At 37.0% G+C, this 23,939-nt stretch overlaps 1 protein-coding gene across 15 annotated transcripts in view; it reads right to left on the bottom strand.

The window, feature by feature from the left end:
* Positions 1–23,939, bottom strand: part of LOC105476856 (BCAS3 microtubule associated cell migration factor) — a 710,244-nt gene that overhangs the window by 448,225 nt on the left and 238,080 nt on the right. For all 15 annotated transcript variants that reach the window (XM_071082810.1, XM_071082809.1, XM_071082814.1 and 12 more), the window contains exon 14: positions 2,928–3,061. In XM_071082810.1, the coding sequence (XP_070938911.1) occupies positions 2,928–3,061 (134 nt within the window). The remainder of the gene's footprint in view (positions 1–2,927; positions 3,062–23,939) is intronic.

Below are 23,939 nucleotides of genomic sequence, written 5' to 3'. Positions count from 1 at the left end.
CTTTTATTTTCCCGTTAAATTATTTGTTAAAGAAATCAAATCACATTTGTAACATAGAACTTCCCATATTTTAGAGTTGGCTAGTTGCATTTTCATGGTGTTGTTTACCTTATCCCTCTATTTCTGTATTTTGTCCAAAGTGCTAACTATATCTAGAAGCTGATTTGTTAGTTTGGTACAAAAGTAACTATAGTTTACAATAATTTATTGTATATTTCAAAATAATTAGAAGAGTGGATTTACAATGTTCCCAACACAAAGAAACAATAAATGTTTGAGGTGATGGATATCCCAATTAGTCAGACGAGATCATTACATATTGTATGCCTGTATCAAAATATCACAAGTACCCCATAAATTTGTACAACTATTATGTACCCACAAAAATTAAGAATAGGCCAGGGTGGTGACTCACACCTGCAATTCCAGTATTTTGGGAGGTTAAGCCAGGAGGATCACTTGAGCTTAGGAGGTTGAGACTGGCCTGGACAACACAGTGAGACAACACAGTGTCATCTCTACAAAAAAAGAGAACAAACTGAAAAAATTGCCAGATGTGATGGCATGTACCTGTAGTCTCAGCTACTTGGGAGGCTGAGACAGGAGGATCACTTGAGCCCAGGAGGTAAAGGCTGTACTCAGCTATGATCCTGCCACTGGACTCCAGCCTGGACAACAGAGCAAGACCCTGTCCTCAAAATAATATAATAATCATAATAATAATTGTATAAGAAACTTTAAAAATAATTTTTAAAATTTTACTTAAGCTCGTTTTACATTAGAATATTTCAGTGAGGCTGGGCACAGTGGCTCACACCTGTAATCCCAGCACTTTGGGAGGCCAAGGCGGGTGGATCACGAGGTCAGGAGTTCAAGACCAGTCTGGCCAACATGGTGAAACCCCTTCTCTGCTAGAAATACAAAAATTAGCTGGGCATGGTGACACATGCCTGTAATCCCAGCTACTTGGGATGCTGAGGTAGGAGAACTGCTTGAACCCAGGAGGTGAAGGTTGCAGTGAGCCGAGACCGTGCCACTGCACTCCAGTCTGGGCAACAGAGCAAGACTCCATCTTGAGGAAAAAAAAGGAAAAAGAATATTTCAATGGAAAACCTTTCCCTCATCAACTACTTGTCTTATTAAATTGATACAAGAAAAGTGGGGTAAACACTGTATATTTTTGGTTTATCAGTTTTCAGAGTGAGTTAGTAAACAAGCAACCTAGAGTAATGCCTAATGCTTTTTCAAACATATTCTTATAAACTATTAGTGTTTAAGTTCTCTAAATTTAAGACGTTTCAATCCATTATAGTCATTTATTTTGGTGGGAATTCAAGAGAAATATCACTTTAGACAGCTGGAAAATGATAGGCTAGTCAATAAATAGAGTAGGGTCAAATGGCTATCCTGTAGAATAACATATACACAGTGTTATACTGGCAAGTGCATATAAGGTATGAAGCAAAAGGTATTTGAGATTTTAAGCTATTAAGACAACATACAGTATCTACCATGTGATATTAAGAATATTACATATATGTGGGCCGGGCACAGTGGCTCATGCCTATAATCCTAGCACTTTGGGAGGCCGAGGCGGGCAGATCACGAGGTCAGGAGTTTGAGACCAGCCTGGTCAAGAGATCATCCTGGCCAATACGGTGAAACACCGTCTCTACTAAAAACACAGAAATTAGCCAGGGGTAGTGGCAGCTGCCTGTAATCCTAGCTAGTCGGGAAGCTGAGGTAGGAAAATTTCTTGAACCTGGGAGGCAGAGGTTGAAGGGAGGCGAAGATCGCGGCATCACTGCAATGCACCCTGAGCAACAGAGCAAGACTCCGACTCAAATAAAAATAAAAATAAATAAAAATTGAAAATTAAAAAAGAATATTGACTATATGTGAAGCACTTAGCATGGTGCCTGATACAAGTGCTCAGCAAATGATGCATATGAACATATGCGTACCCATGCACGTGCACATGATTATCGGCTGGTAAATGTTTAAAATCTAGCTCTCGGGCCAGGCGCGGTGGCTCAAGCCTGTAATCCCAGCACTTTGGGAGGCCGAGACGGGCGGATCACGAGGTCAGGAGATCGAGACCATCCTGGCTAACACGGTGAAATCCCGTCTCTACCAAAAAAATACAAAAAATTAGCCGGGCGAGGTGGCAGGCGCCTGTAGTCCCAGCTACTCAGCTACTCGGGAGGCTGAGGCAGGAGAATGGCCTAAACCCGGGAGGCGGAGCTTGCGATGAGCTGAGATCCGGCCACTGCACTCCAGCCTGGGCAACAGAGCGAGACGCCGTCTCAAAAAAAAAAAAAAAAAAATTCTAGCTCTCTGAGGAAAAAAATAGCCCTGATTTGTAGTGTTTGCAAATTTTCATGATCAAATAGTCCCAACATGGGTGATTTCACGCAATCAATATAATATTACTAAACACCGTGCCAAGGAGGGATGTGCATCACCGGTTCTCACTAGCCTCCACTGTATCCATACATCCATATTCATCATTAAACTATTTTTGTATAGATGAGTATGTCCATGTTTACATGTATGTGTGTGTATGTATGCAAATATTTATGTACACAGAATCCAAATGCCTGGTAAAAGGTCTGGAGAGACAGTAAAGGAATGACAGGAGTTTTCTATGGGGCAAGAAATGGTCTCAGGTTGGGAAGAGCAGGATAAACAGCACTACTGTTTTATCAAAATTCGTTGAATTTTTAAACAAAAAAATATTCATCTAGTGCTTATGTATTTACTGGGTCGAAATGGAATTTTTCCCTAATTATCAAACCCATGCTATCATAGACAGCAATATTTTCTCACAAACATCAACATTAAGCTGCAATGTGATATAAATGACCAGCTAGAGTAGATGTCATATCACACCAAGAAATCGCCTTCTGAAAAATTATACAGCTTACTTTGGCTTCAGTTTCTCCCCTGTGAAGAGTATACAGATGGTGGACAGCACATTGTGATGAGGACCAAGGATGAGTCAGAATTTGGAAGACATGAAAGTCATGGCCAAGGGTGTCTGTTGTGACTAGAAGCATTCCTGGAAGACAAAAAACAAAGGGTAAAAATAAAAATGATTATGTATGTGGATGAAATATTCTAAAAAGCTACTCATAATATTTAAAATATTACCAAAGGGAAAAAAATTACCAAGGCTATAAGACACTTTACAAAAGAAAAAATTAAAACAAAATATCTTTTCCATGAGAATACCAAGCTTAATGCCACATCAGTATATCAGCAAGGTACAAACACTACATGTGCAAGTATTACGGTATTCCTGTAAAACTAGCAGAGAGAAGTTTGATATTCCTGGATTTACAGAATTCATAACTGTATTTTATTTTTTTCCTGAGGCAGAATCTCACTCTGTTGCCCAGGCTGGGGTGCAGCTTCCTGATCACAGCTCACTGCAGCTGCAAATTCCTGGGCTCAAGTGATCCTCCTGCCTCAGCCTCCCAAGTAGCGGGGACTACAAGCACATGCCACCATGCCTGGCTAATTTTCTTTTATTTTTGTAGAGACAGGGTCTCACCATGTTGCCCAGGCTGGTCTCGAACTCTGGGCCTCAAGCAATCCTTCTGTCGTGGCCTCCCAAAGCTCTGAGATTACAGGCATGAGCCACCATGCCCAGCCACAATTATTTTTTAAAACAAAGAATGTGAAAATGGCATACCCCCATGGAACTCCCTCTTTTGCAATTTCTTCAAACTTTAATTCTACGCTCCAATTTATCTACTGATCCAACTACTACTTCCTGTACTTAATTCACCATGATATTTATTGAAAATGCCAATAGAGCCTATTACAGGGAAAGTTCTTAATTTTGATGAGATGTCATAGCTAAGAATTCTTTGCCTAACCCAAGGTCACAAAGATCTTCTGTTTCCTCGTAAAAGTTTCATAACTTTATGTTTGACATTTAGGCCTGTCATCATTTTAATATTTGTATAAGGTGTGAGGACCTTATACAACAAGTTACATGGCGAGGATCCTATACAAAACATGGACAAGGTTAACTTTTTTGCAGAAGATGTTCAATTGTTCCAGAAAGACTTCTTGAAGACACTGTCCCTTCTCCATTGAAGTAACACTGTCAACTTGCCAAGGATCAATTGGCTATATTTGTGTAGGCCTATTTTTTTTTTGAGACGGAGTCTCGCTCTGTCGCCCAGGCTGGAGTGCAGTGGCGTGATCTCGGCTCACTGCAAGCTCCGCCTCCCAGGTTCATGCCACTCTCCTGCCTCAGTCTCCCAAGTAGCTGGGACTTCAGGCACCCGCCACCACGCCCAGCTAATTTTTTGTATTTTTGGTAGAGACGGGGTTTCACCGTGTTAGCCAGGATGGTCTTGATCTCCTGACCTCGTGATCCACTGGACTCAGCCTCCCAAAGTGCTGGGATTACAGGCATGAGCCACCATACCTGACATTTTTTATTTTTATTTTATTTTTTTTTTTGAGACAGTCTCACTCTGTCACTCAGCCCGGAGTGCAGTAATGCATTCTCAGCATACTGCAACTTCCACTTCCTGGGTTCAACTGATTCTCCTGCCTCAGCCTCCCAAGTAGCTGGGGCTACAGGTGTGCGCCACCATGCCTGGCTATTTTTGTATTTTTAGTAGAGATGGAGTTTTGCCATGTTGGCCAGGCTGGTCTCAAATTCCTGGTCTCAAGAGATCCACCCACCTCAGCCTCCCAAAGTGCTGGGAATACAGGTGTGAACTACTATGCCAGGCCAAGGCCTATTTTTTGAAGTTCTATTAATTCAATTTTTGTGTCTATACATTCACTAATACCACACTCTTGGTTACTGAAACTTCACAGAAAATCTTGAAATCAGGTAAAATGAGCCTTTTCCTGCCTTTTTCAACATTATTTTAGTCATTCTTGTTTAGGATTTTGAGGGAATTGTATTGAGTGTAATAATTTGGGGACAACTGATATTCTAATATTGTGTCTTCTCATCTATTAACACAGCATATTTCTTGATTTAGATCTACTTTGACTTCTTTTTCTTTTTGTTTTTGATTTAGATTTGACTTATTTTTCTTTTTGTTTGACACTCAGATTCTGAAAATATTATCTTTTAGAGTTATTATAAATGGTATTATTTTTAAAATTTCAATGATCAATTTTTGCTTGCTAGTACACAGAGATAAAACTGATGATTTTTTATCTTGACAACATATGTTTCCTGCAAGTTCTAGGGGTTTATACGGTATGTGAATTTTCTTTGATGACAATTATGTAGTTTAGGAACAGGCACAGTTTCATTTCTTCCTTTCTGATCTACATGCCTTTTCTTCAATTTTCTTGACTTACTGCATTTGCGGAGGCAAGCAGAAATAGTGAGGAGAGATTTCTGTGTTATAGGAGGAAAGCATTCAATCTTTAAGTATGACATTAAGTATAGGTTTTTTGTAAAAGCCCTTTGTGAAATATGCTGTGAGTTTTCATAATGAAAGAAAATCGAATTTTTCAAGTGCCTTCCTGCATCTATTGAAATGGTTATGTGGCTTCTCTTTTTAAATCTATTAATATAGTGAATTCTAACAATAATTGATTATCAAATGTTGAACATGTCTTACATTCTTGGGATAAGTCTCATTTGGTCACAATGCTTTATTATAAGCAGCTAGATTCAATTTTCTAGTATTTTCTTGAATATTTTCATATCTGTGTCCCTGAGAAATACTGGTTTGTAGTTTTCTTTTCTAACAGTGTGTTTGGCTGATTTTGCTATTTAGGACAATCGAGGCCTCAAAGAATCATATGGGAATGCTCCCTACTCTGTTGTTTTCTAGAAAAAAAAAATGCAAGATTGCTATTATTTCTTCATTAAATGTTCAATGGAATTTTCAAGTAAAAATATTTGGGCCTATTTTCGAAGATTTTTAACTACCATTAAATATTTTGTTAATTTTTTTAATTTAAAATTTCTTCTTTGACGAATTACTTTCTGTAATTCAAGGAATGCATCCTTTTTAATATCTGTAGAGACATTAATGATATTCACTTTTTCATTTACGATATTGGTAATTTGTGTCTTCTCTGTTTTTTTCTTCACCAGTCTGGGCAGGCCTTTTTAAGGTTAACCTATTTGGTTTCATAACTTTCTGTTTTTCTCTTTTCAATTTCACTGATTTCTGTTACTATATTTATTATTTCCTTTATTCTCCTTGTTTTGGGTTCATTTGCTCTTCCTTTTTTTGAGTTTCTTACGGGAGCAGCTTAGATTATTGTTTCAGGAACTTTCTTCTTTTCTGGAGTAAGCACATATAGGTATAAATGTCCCTCTAAGCCTGCTTAGCTAAATGTAACAGATTTTGATATGCTGCAATTTCATTTACATTCAGTTTTAAATGTTTCCTAGTTGCCTCCTCTTTTGCTCGTGGGTTATTTAAAGGTATATTGTTTTGTTACCAAATATTTGGATATTTTCCAGATATCTTTCAGATATTATTGCCAGTATAATTTCATTATGACAAGAAGTTACTTCTTTTACATTTGTTAAAGTTTGTTTTATGGTTCAAAATGTGATCCTTGTTCCATATACACTTGAACACCTAGAATATATTCTAGAAAGGTATAGAATTGGTAGTGATGTTTGCATCTTCAATTTCCTTACTGACTTACTGCTTTCTGTTCCATTACTGAGTAGGAGTTATAGTCTCCAAGTATAATTGTGGACATAAGTAGTTTTCCTAAGTTTTATCAGCTTCCTAAATTTTAGAGCAAGGTTCATGCACATTTAGGATTGTATGACGTCTTGGTCAATTAACCCTTTTAACATGATTTAACCCTGGTTATTTTCCTTGCTATGAAGTCTACTTTTTTCCAATATTAATTTCACCACTCCAACTTTGTTTTGATTGGTACTTGCACGGTATATATTTTCCATTCTTCTACTCTATATCTATCAATCTAGGCTTCTTTTAGATAACAGTTGGGTGCTCTCAGACTTGCTCACTCTCTTTCAATCAAATCACTGCCTTTTAATTGGTGTTTGTAGTTTATTCATATTTAGTACTTACTGGTAGGGCTGGATTTAGGTCTACCAATTTATTATTATTTCTGCTTGTCTTGTTTCTGTTTTTTATTTCTTTTTTCATGTTTTCTTGCTGTTTTGGGACTACTGTAATATTCAATTTTCATGACATGCTAATTTCAACATTTTATTCAGTTTTGTTTATTTCTCTTCTCATGTTTTCTTGCTGTTTTGAGACTACTTATTTTTAACAATATTTAGTGTTGAATGTTAAAAATAAATAATTTATCTATGGGCTTTTGAGCTATATCTCTTTATATTAAAATTTTACTGGTTGTTCCAGAGATTATAATACACATATCTAACTTTATGTGCCTGTTCGGTTGTATTTTGTCCAGGTTTCATAATTATTTTCTATGGAAAGGATGGTTTGTACATTTACCTTGCTATTCCGAGAAGTAGAATCACATTAGTATAAGCATTTAAACTAATGTTTTGTTGAACCAAAAGGCATGAAAGAATATTAAGCATCTGTAGGAAGACAAGGTAGTCATTTCAGTGAAAAGATGAAGTATATTTGAGTTTGCTATTTCTTTGGCAAATATAAGGTACAGCTCTCGTCACTATATTAAAATATCCTACTAGATGCCACTGTCCTGCCTATTTCCAAGAGAATATATTTTAGAAAATGAAAGGTGCCATTTATTATAAATAATTTAATAAATTATTAAACCTATAACTATATATATAACCTTACCTCTCGTTATATATCTAGCTATGATCATGAGGTTATTTACATAGCTTATATTCTTTACCTATTGTTATTCAAACAATAAATTTGTTTTGTTTCGTTTGGTTTGGTTTGGAGATGGAGTCTTGTTCTGTTACCCAGGCTGGAGTGCAGTGGCACAATCTCGGCTCACGGCAACCTCCGCCTCCCGGGTTCAAGCAATTCTGCCGCAGCCTCCCAAGTAGCTGGGACTACAGGCCACCGTTACTACGCCTGGCTAGTTTTTTGTATTTTAGTAGAGAGGGGGTTTCAATCATGTTGCCCAGACTGGTCTCAAACTCCTGAGTTCAGGCAATCCACCCACCTCGGCCTCCCAAAGTGTTGGCATGAGCCACCGCACCCAGCCTCAAACAATGAATTTCTAAGTTTAGGCAGGAATGCTTTGTTGTCCATTGGTAGACAGTGTTTTGCCACTCCTCCTACTTTTTTGCTGAGTTATAGTAAGTTTAAATGATCATAAATCCACTACTATCTTCTGATTCCACCTCTCTGTAACAAATTTTCTGCACTTGACAAACAATTCAACAGAAACATCATTCTAACAGGAAATAAGATGCGTTTGCATTTGTAACATATATTCCTCACCTACTATATAAACTTCATTAAATTTCATTTTAAATCACACCGCTTTATGTAGAATGAGCATTCAAATAAAGGTCCTCATTTGCCAAATCAAGACTATTATTGTTTTACATGTGAATGAAAATCACAAATGAACACTTTCCCATATGTTCCTAGCTTTTCAAACTGGCATTCGTCTCCGTTTAGCTATGATTATGTAAAACAAATTCAAATTTTCAGGAAAATGTCCACTAAAAACTTATGCCTGTTATCTTCTGTGTATCCTATCTCAAACACTTTTATTCCACTCCTCCATGTAAATGTGGCTTCTACAGTCCACCAATAAGTTTATTTTCACAAAATTTTAAAAATAATATAAAAAATGTAAAGAGCAGAAAGGAGAAAAAGAAATAGCTAGTATAAGACTACATAATCACATGCTTTCTTTCCATTTACAATTTCCTCTTTTGCACACATTCTGCCAGGGAAATAGCAAGCTTTTTTTTTTCCTCTAGAAAACAAGTTAAAATGCACATATACATAAAAGGAAAAACTTGTACAGAGTAGACTGTGGCTTGAGAACTATTTATGCTGCATCAGAAGACTAAACCAGACTCTGTCCTGGCCATAAACTAAACCCACGCCCCAAATGAGGTGCCAAGCCACAAAAAGCATTTGCGTCATCTGGGAATACAAGGAAAAAGAAGGACTTCTAATTATAGGGCCTGGAAGCGGAAGCCTAGAGTGATTAGCTGTTTAGGCACTTCTGTATGTTTATCTGGAAGCTTCCTCTCCCTCACTCTTAGCCTCAAGTTTGATAGATGAGCATTAGCGTTAGAGGGTGGGGATTGAAGATGCTGATGGTACACAGCGTTCTCCAAAATCCGAGGTAGCTGGAGACTGAACATTAAGGCTTTTGTGGCCTCACACGAACATAAGTCTTTTCAACTGGGCGTCAGCTGGTTAACCCAAAAAGCAAAATTAAAGAGTAGCAAAATTTCACCAGGCATATGCTATAAAATCTTGGAAACATGAGTAGGTTTGCCTTTTTTGCCATATCCTATTTATAACACCTACCTAATTGTATGGTTCTTTATCATATACACACATGTGAACTAGAAGACAAACTACCAGCTAGTCACACTCTTTTCCAAAAAGACACATAAACATGATTATGCTGAATCAAATAGAAATCTTTACAGGAATTCAGATTATATCACTCATAAAAGAATTTTATACTTTGGCATTAATGCTTGTACATGTAATACCTTTCAATTAACACCTGTATAGATACAAAATTACAAATTACCTAATTATTTAGAAAAGTTAACAGCCAAATTTGTAAACACAAAAGCAAAGAAACAGAATCCCAGCACTGAGAGAAAGCTTTAACCTCCTCAGCTTACACAAATCCAAAATATCATAGCTCATTAAAGTCGGATTAATAAAACTTTCAAGCTGGACATGAATACGAGAAAACAATGGTCCCAAAGTCTCCATATGGGCAGCATACATTTCTTAAGCAGCTTATAGCAGCATATTTTTAAAGCTACTTACAGATACTAATAATCAAACTCATCAATGTATTATTCTACTTTAGTAGCCTAAAATATAGTATATCTTTATCAAATCTGCTACATAACACTCTGTTAAAGGCACTGAAGTAAACACTACCAAACAAAGCAGATGATTTAGCTGATCCCTTAAAAAAGTTGCATATATCCATAACCAACATAAATTAGAAGAAATCAGTGATATTGCCCTTATTTGTTTCATGTGGAAAAGCCTATATAAAGTGAACAACTGATTTTCTAGCTCATTTTATTATATAACTTGTTATATTCGTCCTCCTGCATTTTTAGCAGTTCAAAGTGTCTTATCATTAGTCAAATATTTAATTATTTTCTTTCGCTTTGAATTGTAAAATGTTCAGGCTTATGAAGACATCTCTGGTCATTTCCAGTGAGTTTTCATATTAAGCATTCTAATGTTCATTATTTTTAACAGGTTTCTTTACCAAATAGATATTTAGGAAAGTGGTATATGCCTATGTACATATGTTCTCATTTTTTGGGGTAGTTGAGAATATTTGTCCATTACCAGAATATTTTTTAAAACTTTAACCTTTATTAATATACAATTTATATATAATAGATTCATTTTAGATGTACAGTATGATGAATCTGACAAATACATATACCTATGTAACTACTACCATAGTCAAGAGAGAGAGCATTCAAAAAAAGTTCCCTTGTGTTCACTTGCAAACCATCCTCTCCCCAACCACCTGGCCCCAAGCAGCCACTCATCAGCTTTCTATGATGCAGGATTAATACTGCCTGTTTTAGAATTTAATGAAATGTAATCACACGATATTTTCTGTCTATTTGCTGCAAGTAACAGCACATCATTCATTGATTTATATTGCTGACTAGTGTTCCATTTTAAGCACATACCACAATTTATACATCCATTCCGTAGCTGTTTCTAGTTTTTTTGTTTTTTGTGGGTTTTTTTTTTTTTTTTTTTTTTTTGAGATGGAGTCTTGCTCTGTCACCCAGGCTAGAGTGCAGTGGCACCATCTTGGCTCACTGCAACCTCTGCCTCCAGGTTCAAGTGATTCTCCTGCCTCAGCCTCCTGAGTAGCTGGGATTACAGGGGTTTGTCACCACACCTGGCTAATTTGTTTTTCATTTTTAGTAGAGACAGAGTTTCACCATGTTAGCAAGGCTGCTCTCAAACTCCTGGCCTCAAGTGATCTACCCACCTCGGCCTCCCAAAGTGATGGAATTATAGGCATGAGCCACAGCACCCGACCTGCTTCAAGACATGTAATATTGTGACTCAAACTGCTATGAACATTCAAATACTAGTCTCCATGTGGACATGTTTTTCTTTTTCATGGGTGAATATTTAGGAGTGGAATTGCAGGGTCACATATTAAATATTCATAAGAAACTGCCAAACTATTTTCCAACGTGGCTGTATAATTTTACATTCCCACAAGCTCCATAACCTCACCAACATTTGATACTGTCAGTCTTTTTAATAACTTCAATTGGTATTCTCACAGTTTTAATTTGCCAATATTCCTTGATGATCAGTGATGTTGATCAGTTTTTCATGTGCTTACTGGCTTTTAAATATTTCCTTTTGTGACATGATTGTTTAAAATATTTTCCTCATTTTAAATTGTATGTTTTCAATACCTACCTATCTATCTATCTGTCTGTCTGTCTGTCTATCATCTATCAGAAATGTTCTCCTAGTCTGTGGCATGGCTTTTTACTAACATTTTCCCAAGAGATATCCGATTTTGATGAAAATTTTGTGGTTTGGGTATTTAAGAAATCTTTTTCTATCTCAAGATTAAAGGATATAACCTTATTTTTTTTTTTAAGTTTCATAGTTTTAGTGTTTATGTTAAGCCTATTATCCATATAGAGTTAATTTTATGCATGAGGTTAGTAAAGATTTATTTTTCCACCAAAAAATATCTCAGTTGTTCTAGCACCATTTGTTAAAAAAACTATATTTCACCTATTTAATTACCTGCCACTTTTGTCAAAAATCAAATAACTGTTTCTGGACATTATTCCATTCACTCATCTATGTCTATACTTATTCCCTAAAAATCCTTTCTTGGTGAGCTTAGATTAATTTAGAAATTTAGGTAGTTTAAGTCTCTAAAATTTACTCATCTTTTTCAAGATTGATTTGGCTATTTTAGGTCCTTTGAAATTCCATATAAATTTTGGCCAGGCGCAGTGGCTCACACCTGTAATCCCAGCACTTTGGGAGGCTGAGGCGGACGGATCATGAGGTCAGGAGATCGAGACAATCCTGGCTAACAGGGTGCTCAAAGAACCATGTATCACAGTACTGAAATTAAAATATAACAGACATGAATCAGAGTTCTGGCTCAAATGTTCAGAAACTAAGTAACTAAGTAACAAATGATAATGATTAGATGAAAGATAAAGTTTCAAAGATAGTCATCAAGTGTGCTGTATCAAATTGTACATCAGTTAACACATTTTGGGTATATAAGCATATGTTGAAAATATTACCAAATGACCAAGTGTCTCTGGAAATTAGGTTTGATTACCTACAGGAACAGTATCAAAGCATGACTCTGTGACTATGTCACAGAACAAGTATATATAAGAACAATGGCTGATCCACAAAAAAGATGACTGGGTAGGCAGGTATTGTGTGCACAACCACATTACATACTTATTCAATGTCTTCTTAGAAACAATCAAAGAAACAAAGGGAAAATTATAAAATCAGTTCATTTTTAATTATTATATCAATAATTATAGTATAAATTATTTAAATAACTATAATTGTATTTAATATTATTTTACATTGTTGTACTCTTAAAACTATATTAACACTACATATATTAATTCTCAATTCTAATTGATAAACACTACCTCCACTTTCTTAGCCTTCTAGAAATCCTTTTTAGACTTCATATGCATGGAAGAATTAATCAGATTTTTCATTTCGTCTATGTTAATAAGTCCATACATAAACCTTCTCTTGCTATTTGTTTTGCATTGCATTGCATTGCATTGCATTCCTCCACCTCCTGGGTTCAAACGACTCTCATGCCTCAGCCTCCCAAGTGGCTGGGATTACAGGTACGGGCACAAGCCACCACACCCGGCTGATTTTTGTATTTTTAGTAGAGACAGGGTTTCACCATGTTGGACAGGCTGGTCTCAAACTCCTGACCTCAAGTGATCCGCTGGCCTCGGCCTCCCAAAGTGCTGAGATTACAGACATGAGTCACTGCACTCAGCCTCTTACTATTTTTACATTTTCTCTTTGCTCCTCCATTCCTGCACCCACTCTTCATTTCTCACTGCCCCCGACCACAGGTACCCACCTTACTATATATAATAAATCTCTCTGAAATGAATATGTATCTGAGAAATATTTAGGCTGTTTTCACAGCAATGTTCAAAATATGTAATGTATGGCAAGATACAGGCCAATCTGAATAAGAATAGTGAAACAAAGTGCCCACCACCCCCCACCACGGAGGGAGGCCCAGAGGCAAGTGGGAGGGGCAAGAAGTATTCAAGTACTTCAGTGTTTAACAACTAGTAAGGGTGTACTGATAAATGAAAAGTTGAAATCAATAGCTGCTTTGCATGTATGTATCTGACTATATAGATCCTTCTTTACCGTTTGCAAATTAAATATTATGTTTATATTACTGTAAGTATTTATATCTGTTGTAGACAGGTCTATTTTTACAGGTATATATGTCGACTTCACATTTTTTATATAGTATCCCAATGTATGCATTCACATCTCCCATGAGTTCATTCACTATTAACTGAGCACCTTTACTGAATTAAGCGGTAGTGCTGTGGCAGTGGTGATGAAGAACGGGCAAGGCTCTTCACTTACTGGTGGAACCCAGGGCTACATTAGGACTTTAGGTCTCCATGGGCATTTTTGTCTTCATGGGCCCTCTCCTCCATGAAAAAATATTTAAAGTTATATTTTTTTACTCTATTCTATTAACTGAAAACCATGTGTTTTTTTGTGCTTTTAAAATAAATCAGAAGATTATAGTGAGGTTCTATAGGTATTGTGGTCCCTAGACACTGTACCTACTATACCTAGTGGTAAGTCACCCCTGCAAAGATCCCTCTCTTACACAACTACAGTGCCACAATGAACAGAGAGCAAACAGAACTAATTCTTCAGGGAGTAAATCCATTACATGAGTAAAGGACACCACTTTACAAGATGATGAAACAAGAGAGTAAGTACAAACCTACTATGGAAATATCCTCTTCTAATGAAAAAAGGAAATAAATTCTTCAAGTTGCCTTTGCATTGTGAATGAAATAATATAGGTGTCTGACAGTGATAAACCAGAAGCTGTCAGATTAAAAATCTCAAGCTATGTTATGCTGTAGATCTGTGACGCATCATAGATGTTAAAAACAAATCAAGATATAGTATTTCTCTAACCGCTTGCTAGAATGAATGGGACAACTTTTATGTCCAAAAAGAAAAATCTAAACTGCTTTAATGATTTACCCAAGACCACAATCACCTTTTAATATATATCATTTAAGTAACCAGAAGAATTTCACGTCTGTTAAAGATGCAGCCAAGCATCTAAAGGGGTACATGTTTACTCTATTTCGCTAGAGATTCAACACTCATTTTCCTCTTATTAATGGATAGAAAAGCATTTTCCCTGCCAAGGAGGGATAATTATTTAAAATGTAGATGTGTTGTACTTTACAGTTCTCAGTTGCTCAGCTGGCAGAAGTAATGCCTCTGGAAAGCAAATCAATTATTTACTGAATTCAAGGTGGCAAGTCTGTTTATGTCAGGCTTATTGCACAGAATTGAGGATTTCTTCCTTATGCTTCTAATAGACAGTTTGATAAATAAGAATATTCCTTTTTTGTTGTCCAAAAATATAATAGTATACTAATCTATTGTTCTGATTACATAAAAATGTCATTTCCATGTGGTCCTTTTTTTATTTTCCAAGCTGGAGTACAGTGGCACCATCTCGGCAACCTCTGCCTCCTGGCTCAAGCGATTCTCCTGCCTTAGCCTCCCCAGTAGCTGGGATTACAGGCATGTGCCACTACACCCAGCTAATTTTTTTATTTTTAGTAGAGATGAGGTTTCGCCATGCTGGTCAGGCTGGTCTCGAACTCCTGACCTCAAGTAATCGGCCCACCTTGGCCTCCCAAAGTGCTGGGATTATTGGGATGAGCCACCGCTTCCAGGTAAAAATACCTCCAGGTATTTTTAATTAGTATCTATTACATATTTCAGTTTTAGTTACCTGTGATATGTATCTGCAGATATTATAATTTGCAATCATGGATCACTCCCACAATACAGAGATGGAGACAATTCTTATTCAAACCACAATTTAGACATAAGTTGATTTTATTCGACAAATGAATAACAACATTGAATAGATGTTTTAATTTTGCCCTGCTATATTTTTTCCATGATTACAATTATGAAACAATCCAATGGAATTATTATAATTATTCAATGTACATTTACTCAGTATCAAGTATGTGAAAGCTACTGGGCTAATACTTGGGGACAAAGTATCAACAAAAGCTTACCTCTAACAGAGAACACATTGAAAAGATACTCTGATGGATGTAAATAATTTTAAAACTAGGATGAAGGTGATTGATAATAATGAAAACAGAAACAACTAATATTTATTGAGGTTACTCTATTTGTTAGATATTATTTTATTTTATTTTATTTTATTTTATTTTTTTTGAGACGGAGTCTCGCTCTGTCGCCCAGGCTGGAGTGCAGTGGCCGGATCTCAGCTCACTGCAAGCTCCGCCTCCCAGGTTCACGCCATTCTCCTGCCTCAGCCTCCCGAGTAGCTGGGACTACAGGCGCCCGCCACCTCGTCCGGCTAGTTTTTTGTATTTTTTTTTTTTAGTAGAGATGGGGTTTCACCGTGTTAGCCAGGATGGTCTCGATCTCCTGACCTCGTGATCCACCCGTCTCGGCCTCCCAAAGTGCTGGGATTACAGGCTTGAGCCGCCGCGCCCGGCCTTTATTTTCTATTTTTTTTAGACAGGGTCTTGCTCTGTCACCCAGGCTGGAGCGCAGTGGCGCGATCTCAGCTCAATGCAAACTTCTGCCTCCCAGGCTTAAGCAATCCTCCTGCCTCAGCCTCCCAAGTAGCTAGACCTACAGGCATGCACCACTACACCCAGCTAATTTTTGTATTTTTTGTAGAGACAGAGTTTCACCATGTTACCTAGGCTGGTCTCTAACTCCTGAGCTCAAGCTATCCACCTGCCTTGGCCTCCCAAAGTATTGGGATTAAAGGTGTGAGCCAGTGCAGCTGGCCAGATTTATTTTAGATACCATTACTAGCCCCCATTTTATTGATTAGGAAACTGAGGCATTGAGTGTGACAAGCAGATTAACTACCTTGCCCAATTAGGTGACAAGGTGAAGGAGGAAGGGGAACATGACATTTTATGTAGACTCAGGGAAGACTTCTTAGATGACATTTAAGATAGGAATCAGTGTAAGAGTTAGCCAGGCCAAAGAAGATTCCAGCCGGGCGTGGTGGCTCACGCCTGTAATCCTAGTACTTTGGGAAGCCGAGGTGGGCAGATTGCCTGAGCTCAGGAGTTTGAGACCAGCCTGTGCAACATGGTGAAATGCCATCTCTACCAAAAATACAAAAAATTAGCAGGATGTGGTGGCATGTGCCTGTAATCCCAGATACTCAGGAGCTTGAGGCAGGAAAATCACTTGAACCCGGGAGGTGGAGGTTGCAGTGAGCTGAGATTGTACCACTGCACTCCAGCCTAGGCAACAGAGCAAGGCTCCATCTCAACAAAATAAAAATAAAAAACAAACAAAGTTTGTTAAATTTTTTTTAAAGTTCCTTGGAAAATGTTATTCACTTTGTCCCTGACAGCAACAAATTTACACTGTCCATATTGAATCTGCCCAGATCTAAGCATGGGGATCAATCTAGTACTTCTAAACAAATCATAAATGCTGCCACTAAAATATTTGTTTTAATTCTGGCCTCAAAGTCACAGCTAATAAATAAGAATGGGAATTTAAAAATTGAAAAATAAACTGAATGCAGCTGCTGAACTAGAAGTTTCACAGATCTATTTAATAGCATCACTTCATGTCTTTTCTGAATAGGTCCCATACAAGACAGAAATGTATGCCACCCAGTCCACCAACCTACATGGTCTCCTAAATTCATTTTGCAGTGTTATTCCATCATGTACATTTTATAGTATTTTTAATGTTTCTCAGGAAGTGGCTGTGGGCCTGGTTTGTTCTTGGATTTTGTTGTCCAGGACATGTTTATAGTACTGTCATCTAAAAATATGTCTCTCTTTTAAAAAAACTAAAAGGGCTGGGCGCAGTGGCTCAGGTCTGTAATCCCAACACTTGGGGAGGCCGAGGCAGGCGGATTACCTGAGGTCAGGAGTTCAAGGCCAGCCTAGCCAACATGGCAAAACCCCATCTCTCCTAAAAATAATGCAAAAATTAGCTGGGTGCAGTGGCACACACCTGTAATCCCAGCTACTCGGGAGGCTGGGGCAGGAGAATCGCTTGAACCTGGGAGGCAGATTGTGGTGAGCCAGGATCACACCACTGCACTCCAGCCTGGGCGACAGAGCAAGACTCTGTCTCAAAAAATGAATGAATGAATGAATGAATGAATGAACGAACGAACGAACGGAGGGAGACTAAAAGGAATTTATTTATATTCTTAAGTGTAACAGTGACAAACACAGGTAAACTGGTTTGAGTAAGATCAGCTTTAAAAACAAAAATCACGCAATCAACTTTTTGGCATGTTTTGTTTGTTGTACATAAACTTCCCTAAACTAGTAAGAAGTATTCTAACAAGCAATACTGTTATTATTAGCCATATTACATGCCCCATGAAAATGCCTTTAACCAAATTAGAGAATTATTAGATGGTTAAAACTTCCTAATATAAATTTAAAAACATATATGCTTACATGTACGGGTAAAGAAGGACTGGAGTATGTCATTGGAGGATCTATTAGTTATATTTTCGAAAAAGCCAATTTAAATTAAAAACGTTACTACTGCATTAAGGCCTATTGAAATTACGTGTCTTTGTACAAAATGCCAATTAATAAAAGTTCAGAACCTAACAAACATAATTCAGCCAGTGTGCAGAGAACCACCTCAATTTACTTAATTTTTTATTTTTTATTTTTCCAGGCAGGCTCTTACTCTGTAACCCGGGCTAGAGTGCAATGGTGGGATCAGAGCTCACTGCAGCCTTAACTTCTTGGTTCAAGCAAGTCTTCCATCTCAGCCTCCCAATTAAGTAGCTGGGACTACAGGCATGCGCCACTGTGCCCAGCTAATTTAAAATAATTTTTTTTTAGAGACAGGATCTTGGTATGTTGCCCAGGCTGGTCTCAAACTCCTGGCCTCGAGTGTTGGTCCCCGCATCTTAGCCTCCTGGGTCACTGGGATTACGGACAATGTGCCCAGCTCCTACCTCATTTTATAATGCTGCATTTCTGAATCACATTAGTAAATTTATGATTTACTAGTGGGGAGGACTTAAATGAAGAGTGCTAGAAAACACATCATTTTATCTCACAAAAACATTTTTTAAACTATAAGACAAATAATAATTTAAGGGAAAAAACCCAGCTACTGAGGTATCTATGCATTTACAAATAGCAGTGCAGTTTCCTCACTAAAACATGTCCTCTATGAGTGTGTGTGTATATGTATGTATACCAATCAAAAGGGTTAGAAGAGTAAATATGAACCAGAAACTAGCAAAGCAAAATAAAATGTCACCTAATGATACAAGCTGATTAATGGTTAGAAGCCATGGCTAACCCCAATGACTTTTTGTACGAAGCTGGGTAGCTACTGACTAGCACTTGCTAATTAAAAAAAGAAAGAAAAAAATCCAGACTTCCAAATCATTGAGAATTGAGCATTTTCTGCATCCTTGCTCATAATCAAGTAATCAGTCAATATTCAGAACAGCAAAAATACTCAAAGCTGAAAGTAAATAATTAAGATGAATTGTAAGTAATTGCTTACCAGCTACTATAAAGCATTGTGCAAACCAATTGTATGAGTGGCTGCTGAGTTATAAACCCTCCACTGAATAGAGATATCTAAACAGGTATGAAAGATTTATAAAATGTTGCAGAAATGAGGACACATTGAAAAACGTATCTGTGCACAACAAACTAATGAGTCCACTATACAGACTATGGTTCACAACCTATTTCAAATGTGCCATATTTTTCTTTCCTGTTTTACTCAAATAATATTTATGGTGCCAGGCACTGAATCATTATTTTCTAATTGAATATCTTTTAGGTCCCAGCTTGGAACTGATTTCTTTTTGAAGAACTATCTCCAGTACCTCAAAACCAGGCTAATACTTATCTGCTAGCATGCTGTCCTTACTCCACAAAGGGTTTTCCTTCCTTAAGACCCTATTTGTGCATTTGCAACTAACCAGCAAACAGACTCTATGCATAGGGACTATCTCTTATTGAGTGAATCACCAAGACTTAGCCAGACAAAGTGAATAGAGTTACTAGTGAAAGAGGCATCTTCCAATGCGTTAGGTGAAATCACAGGTGAAATCACACCAGCAAGCTTCAACCTTTTTAATAAAAGGTTCTAAAACATTTTTGTAGTGTGGATCCTTTTAGCAATATGATGAAGCCTAAGAACCACTTTCTCAGAATGAAATTAAAACACAAAATAAAATACTTAAGATTTTAAAAAATTAAAATATAAGTAGTATAAGTGCTTTCTTGTTAATGTATTAAATTATAGGCTCTATCATAATTTTGAAGCATAAGCAATATTTAGAGAATTATATATAAATGTGAAATGATATAAAAATAACCATTATTTTCATCACTCACAAGTTTACAGGTACAGTTAACTAATTAGCATCTCCATATGGGAATATTTCCAATGATACTAACAGGCTTCATAGATTGCTATATGAAACAATTATGTAATACCAGAACAAGGAAACTATACACCATGAACCATTTCAAAGTGAATAAATTCCAGAAGAACTTTAGTCGACTCTCATCAAAATTTCTATAGAAAAATAAGGAAAGGATCGGACGCAGTGGCTCATGCCTGTAATCCCAGCACTTTGGGAGACTAAGGCAGGTGGATCATGAGGTCAAGAGATCGAGACCATACTAGCCAACATCGTGAAACCCTGTCTCTACAAAGAACACACACACACACACACACACACACACACACACACACACACACACACACAAAATAGCTGGGTGTGGTACACGCCTGTAGTCCCAGCTACTCAGGAGGCTGAGGCAGAAGGATCGCTTGAACCTGGAAGACGGAGGTTGCAGTGAGCTGAGATCGTGCCACTGCACTCCAGCCTGGCAACAGAGTGAGACCCCATCTCAAAAACAAGAAAGAAAGAAAGAAAGGAAGGAAGGAAGGAAGGAAGGAAGGAAGGAAGGAAGGAAGGAAGGAAGGAAGGAAGGAAGGAAGGAAGGAAGGAAGGAAGGAAGGAAGGAAGGAAGGAAGGAAGGAAGGAAGGAAGGAAGGAAGGAAGGAAGGAAGGAAGGAAGGAAGGAAGGAAGGAAGGAAGGAAGGAAGGAAGGAAAGAAAAGAAAGAAAAGAAAGAAAAGAAAGAAAAGAAGGAAAGAAGGAAAGAAGGAAAGAAGGAAAGAAGGAAAGAAGGAAAGAAAGGAAGAAAGGAAGAAAGGAAGAAAGGAAGAAAGGAAGGAAGAAAGGAAGGAAGAAAGGAAGGAAGAAAGGAAGGAAGAAAGGAAGGAAGAAAGGAAGAAAGGAAGGAAGGAAGAAAGGAAGAAAGGAAGAAAGAAAGAAAGGAAGGAAGGAAGGAAGGAAGGAAGGAAGGAAGGAAGGAAGGAAGGAAGGAAGGAAAGAAGGAAAGAAAGAAAGAAAGAAAGAAAGAAAGAAAGAAAGAAAGAAAGAAAGAAAGAAGGAAAGAAAGAAAGAAAGAAAGAAGAAAGAAAGAAAGAAAGAAAGAAAGAAAGAAAGAAAGGAAGGAAGGAAGGAAGGAAGGAAGGAAGGAAGGAAGGAAGGAAAGAAGGAAAGAAGGAAAGAAGGAAGGAAGGAAGGAAGGAAGGAAAGAAGGAAAGAAGGAAAGAAAGAAAGGAGAGGAGGGAGGGAGGGAGGGAGAGGAAGGGAGGAAGGAAGAAGGAAGGAAGGAAGGAAGGAAGGAAGGAAGGAAGGAAGGAAGGAAAGAAAGAAAGAAAGAAAGAAAGAGAAAGAAAGAAAGAAAGAAAGAAGAAAGAAAGAAAAAGGAAGGAAGGAAGGAAGGAAGGAAGGAAGGAAGGAAGGAAGGAAGGAAGGAGGAAGGAAGGAAGGAAGAAGGAAGGAAGGGAAGGAAAGAAGGAAAGAAGGAAAGAAGGAAGAAGGAAGGAAGGAAGGAAAGAAGGAAAAGAAGGAAAGAAAGAAAGGAGGGAGGGAGGGAGGGAGGGAGGGAGGGAGGGAGGGAGGAAGGAAGGAAGGAAGGAAGGAAGGAAGGAAGGAAGGAAGGAAGGAAGGAAGGAAGGAAGGAAGGAAGGAAGGAAGGAAGGAAAAAGTATTAAAAGTACTGAACTGAACTATCACTTTCATTGTCAAAATAGAGACTACCATGCCTAATACAATGCCATATATACACAGTGGGGAACAGTTCAAAATAATTCACTAAGTTTCCTATTACTCTGAGACACCATGCAAGCACTAGAGACACAAAGATTAATGACATCTGATCTCTTTGTAGGAGGAACAGAGAAGTTAGCAAGGGAAACAAATGTTTAAACAAATGATTGTCACAAAATAAATTACATCATAGAGTTATAAACCTAGTGTCCCAGCAACACAGAAGAACAGGTATAAATATTGCTATTTTTAACCTTATTGTATAAACACAAATATGAGAGGTCACAGAAATCAAATGGCAAATGTAGATCAAAATTATGAAACCATTTTATGATAGCAAATTAATTGTGGATGACGATAAGAGACGACTGCAAACACTCTTTATATTATATGTTCTTCTTAGAATGCAAAGTCATAGGAAGAAAATATAGCTGCCAGTGTCAGAAGCACTATAGGGTTATATGAAATATACAGTAACACAAAGGAGATTTGACATAACAGATGGAATATCAATATGAGTCATACTGGTTATTCCAAGTGGACTGCTACAAGTGACATAACTTCCAGGCTGTTTTTTCACATTTAACTTAATTCCTGCAACACTCAGAGAATTTCAATAAATCTTGCCTTTATTAATTAAATCAATCCTACTGATTACCAATCACTATAAAAATCCTGTTCCCTTAATCAAAGATGACTTATTAAGAGATTAGAGGGTAGATTATTCAAAGTGCTTTATAAAATAGTATCTCTATATAATGATAATCTCTTACTATCATTCTTTATTTGAAAAGATGAAAAGAAGGGGAAAAGGATGGGCTTTTCCCATCAATTTTCAGTGATATAATCATTTCTGAAAACTCAGATTAAAAATAGCATGCTCCTTAGATACATCAACCAAATGGATAAGATCTGAAAAGACTGCAAGTTTATAATGACTATACCAGCTCTGAAAACGAGAGCAGTTTTATTTACGAAGTATTTTTAAAATACAGATTGAGCATTCCTAATCTGAAAAACCAAAATCCTCACAAAAATTTATATTCTTCTTATAACGCAAACCAAAATGCTCTAAATGCTCCAAAACTGGAGCACTGACATGATGCCACAACTGGAGAATCCACACCTGACCTCATGTACAAAGTCTCAGTTAAAATGCAGTCAAAACTATGTTTCATGCACAAATCACTTAAAATATTGTATAAAATCACCTTCAGGCTGTATGTATAGGGTATACACGAAACAAATAAAATTTTGTGTTTAGACTTGGGTTCCACTGAAGATAACTCATTATACATGCAAATATTCAAAAAAAAAAATCTAAAGTCAGAAAGACTTCTTGCCCAAGCATTTCAGATATAAAGTATTCAACCTGTAACTTGTTTCCTACCACTGGAAGTATTACACCAACTCCTTACTGTGAAAATTGGTCATTTAAAACAAAAAGAGAGAGAGCGAATTAGGCATTTATACCACTTTTGATATACAGGAGAAATGGTGTTTACTCCTGGCTGATGACAGAAAACATTTTCTATAGAAGAGTAACAGCCAACAAATGCAGAGACCAGGACAGAATTAACAAAACCCACCATTCTACAACCTTCAATGTAACAAAATTATTAATTTAAAAGTTGCATCAGAAATAATGTCAAAATGACATACTGTAGAGTACTTGCTAATATCCATAAGAAAAACCTATTTCCAATTATGTAGATACTTGATAGTCATTACCTTACCCCTGTGATCAAATATAGCACCACAAACAGGGAGACAACCTAAAATAATGTGTCTCCTATTGGGATGAAATGATGTAGACAGCAATACTTACAACGTTTAGAAACAAACACACACACACAAACTCCTTAGCCTGAATGGGTTTATACCTCTAGACTTAACTTCCAGTTAAACAGATAGATATCCAGGGAACAGAGAAATACAAAAACATTATCATAATGAAAAAAATCTGGCCAAGCATGGTGGCAATACTTTGGGAGGCTAAGGCAGGAGAATTGCTTGAGGCCAGGAGTTCAGGATCAGCCTGGGCAGCATAGTGAGACTTTGTCTTTATCTTCTTTTAAAAAATAGTAAAATTAAATAAAAATTTAAAAATCTTTCAAATGCAGAATTTAAATAAGACAATTACTCTGGATATTGTGAAAAGAAAATTAAGAGTACAAATCCTATGCTATATTAAAAGGAACTAAAAAGATGTAACAAAATGTAAGGAGTAAACCTTAAGAAGAAACAGAAAAAGAGCACCACTAAAAAAATAAACGAGAAAATTAAATTAGCTTACAAAGTGTTGTAAGTTACACAGAAACTTCAAGTTGCAAAAAAGACACTGCTCGTATGTATTAATATTCTAGTTTGGAATAC

Source organism: Macaca nemestrina, chromosome 17 (assembly GCF_043159975.1).
Source record: "Macaca nemestrina isolate mMacNem1 chromosome 17, mMacNem.hap1, whole genome shotgun sequence".
Lineage (NCBI taxonomy): Eukaryota > Metazoa > Chordata > Mammalia > Primates > Cercopithecidae > Macaca > Macaca nemestrina.
Note: the sequence above shows the minus strand (reverse complement) of the source record. Positions and strands in the feature narration are given on the sequence as shown.